The sequence below is a fragment of the Rhagoletis pomonella genome, unplaced genomic scaffold, assembly GCF_013731165.1.
Source record: "Rhagoletis pomonella isolate Grant_MI unplaced genomic scaffold, Rhpom_1.0 Rhpom_scaffold_00335, whole genome shotgun sequence".
In the NCBI taxonomy this organism is placed as follows: domain Eukaryota; kingdom Metazoa; phylum Arthropoda; class Insecta; order Diptera; family Tephritidae; genus Rhagoletis; species Rhagoletis pomonella.
The window spans coordinates 56,458-59,027 of NW_023458889.1; the positions used below are offsets into that span (position 1 = coordinate 56,458).

General features: G+C 39.6%; 1 protein-coding gene and 1 long non-coding RNA gene across 2 annotated transcripts; one reads left to right on the forward strand and one right to left on the reverse strand.

Annotated features, from left to right (window-relative positions):
- Positions 1-570: 570 nt before the first annotated feature.
- On the forward strand, positions 571-1,251 carry LOC118750638. The gene is made up of 3 exons (XR_004994416.1): positions 571-767; positions 821-1,058; positions 1,120-1,251. It is a non-coding gene; the product is annotated as an uncharacterized LOC118750638 (long non-coding RNA).
- LOC118750636 lies at positions 983-1,704 on the reverse strand. The gene is made up of 3 exons (XM_036485370.1): positions 1,414-1,704; positions 1,174-1,348; positions 983-1,069 (listed from the first exon to the last, which is right to left on the reverse strand). The coding sequence occupies exons 1-3, from the start codon at positions 1,607-1,609 to the stop codon at positions 1,000-1,002; spliced, it is 441 nt and encodes a 146-aa protein (XP_036341263.1). The 5' UTR covers positions 1,610-1,704; the 3' UTR covers positions 983-999.
- Between the last annotated feature and the right edge of the window lie 866 nt (positions 1,705-2,570).

The window sequence follows — 2,570 nt, forward strand, 5'->3', positions numbered from 1 at the left end:
CAGAATCGCTTTTAATTTGGCAAGTATCAAGATCGCACTTCATATTGAAAGATTTATGTAATACACTCGTTAATAGAAGACAAACAAAATAAATAATAACAATTAAGGAGCTGATGTAAATAGCTTTAAATAAATGTAGCGAACAGTTTGAGTATCACTGCAGTTATGACACTTAATAAACGCAACGCAAACAGCTGTGCCAAGAATTACTAGAAGAAGTAAACAAAAAGAGTAGAACAAATGTGCAAAAACAAAATGAATTCAGTTAACTACAAAGGATACAACAACAATGATAGCAACAAATGATTGGCAAAATTAGAATGTATGCTAGTGAAATTTAATTAAATTTACTTTAATATAAATCCAATAACTTTCACTTAGCTTCAATTATTTCACATTCTGATGCTCATAAGCACTTTTTATCACTACTTTAACACAGAATTAGCACAATGAACTTAGCAAGTAGAAAGCCAAAATCAGAGCACAATAAAGTACAACCTCACAGCTTGACGTTTGTAATGCAATTGATCAAGCAAGAAGTCTAATCCAATAATGACTTCATCCCAAGAATGATAGAATACAAAGATTGCGCCGATAGGGGTGCAAAAATTTTTCGTTCTGCGCATCTACGTCATAATATAAAAGTTGTTGTTGGCGATCTGTCAAATCGCATACAATTTCGACGAAAAAAAGTAAATATAGCATAAAATTTAGTTGAAAGTCTAAAATAAAACAATCTGGTGGCAATTTATTGAATCGAGAAGACGGTAAATTTATTTTGTGTTTCTTTTACATTATTTATATTATTATTTTATTTCAGGTAGTGGGTAGGGCGTTCAAATAAAAATTGCATTCTGTGGCCGCCGTTGCGCTGGCAAACGGAACGAGTAAGATTTCCAAATGAAATTGAAGCCACAGCAAATAGTGCAAAACTCCAAGGCTTGGAAACAAATATAGAAGCTATACGATGCCAGAAAGACTACAGAGAATCGAAGAGCGCTAACCAGGAAACAGCGTAAAAGGGCCAATTCGTTGAGCAAGGGCGTGCTCATAGCATGGTAAGTAGCATCTGCGACAATACATTACTTTTTACTAACTTCCAATGCGTACTTATTTCAGGAAATACAATGCCAACATAAATTAAACTGCCAAGGCATAAGCAAGAATTTTTACCTGAAACTGTGACGCCTGCCCACAGCATCAAATAAGGATATCGTTCCAATGAAACCCAATATTAACGACGTATTTTGACGACGATGAACTCTTTGCGAACGCTCCGGGTTTTCATCACCCGGCTTGTAAATTGATGGCACGGAGCCTCGTTTCAACAATCTTCTTTTTGCATAACCTTAGAAATGTTTTAAACTCTTTCATTAATATAAACACAATAAACGAAATAAATAAACGTCCTACCCATTTCGAACTGCAGACTATTTTCAAAATCTTCACTTGCAAAGTGATGCATGCAAATATAGCAAGTTTTAAATTGGAAATCCTTGCTTTGCCGGCAGAACTGGATCCACTTTTTCCTAAGTTCTGGATCTGAAGGAAAAGTAAACAAACTGCACTCTGCCGCCGTTTTTCCACATTTCGCAACTGCGCACTTCATTTTACAACGTTTTTATTTTATAACTTTAACAAAAATATCACAAATCAATACGTTTTCCTCGCAAACCAATACGTTTCCCTCGCAAACCAATACGCTTCCCACCAAAAATATTATATTATGACGTCAACACTCGAACAGCTGATTTGTAAACGAGAGTAACGGACCTGCGCAAAGCGCAATCTCTTTATTCTATCATTCTTGACTTCATCCATAATCGCCGCGACTATGAACTTGTGTAACACCGTCACATTCCCTATTGCGACTTTGCATGTTACCTCTCCTACAACTTGGGCGTCCTCACCAGTTGATGTCCTCAACCCTGCTCCAGGTAATGGCCTTACCTCTTTAGTGCCCAAATCAGATCGAATGATAGAATGTGATGCGCCCGTATCCACAGTTAGTACTCGCTCATGTCCGTCCACATATCCACCAACAGTAACGTTCCTCGCTTTTCTGCCAATTCGCGAGTCGGAGATTATGGGGCATTCAATTGCGGGAGCCAGCGCGCGCCCCTTGCTGCTGGCCCGTTTTAGTTTAACGACTGATTGGAGTTGGATTCGTCTCCTTCAGCCCTGCGTTTGCGTCCTGCTGAATTGTTGAGCGCACTGGAACTTGCGCTTCAATCGCGGGCGAAGTGGCCTGGCTTTCCACATTTAAAACATTTGCCAGAGCCATGCTTTTTCTAGCTCAGCAGTTGGATAATCTTCTTCAGCATTTCATTTGTCTCGTCCGGTGTTTCCACTTCCACGCGATTTGCTTTGTAGGCTGGTCTACTTAGGAGCGCCGCCGTTTCACGCGTCTGAGCATACGAGACAGTTTCAGCAAATGTTGGCTTTGGATTCGCGTACGTCTCCCGCTTGGTATACACGTCCCGCATTCCGTTGATGAACCTCTGGATTTTTAATCTTTCGAGGTGCTCACCAGATGCATCTCCAATTTCCAAATGAGCCAACCTTTCAAC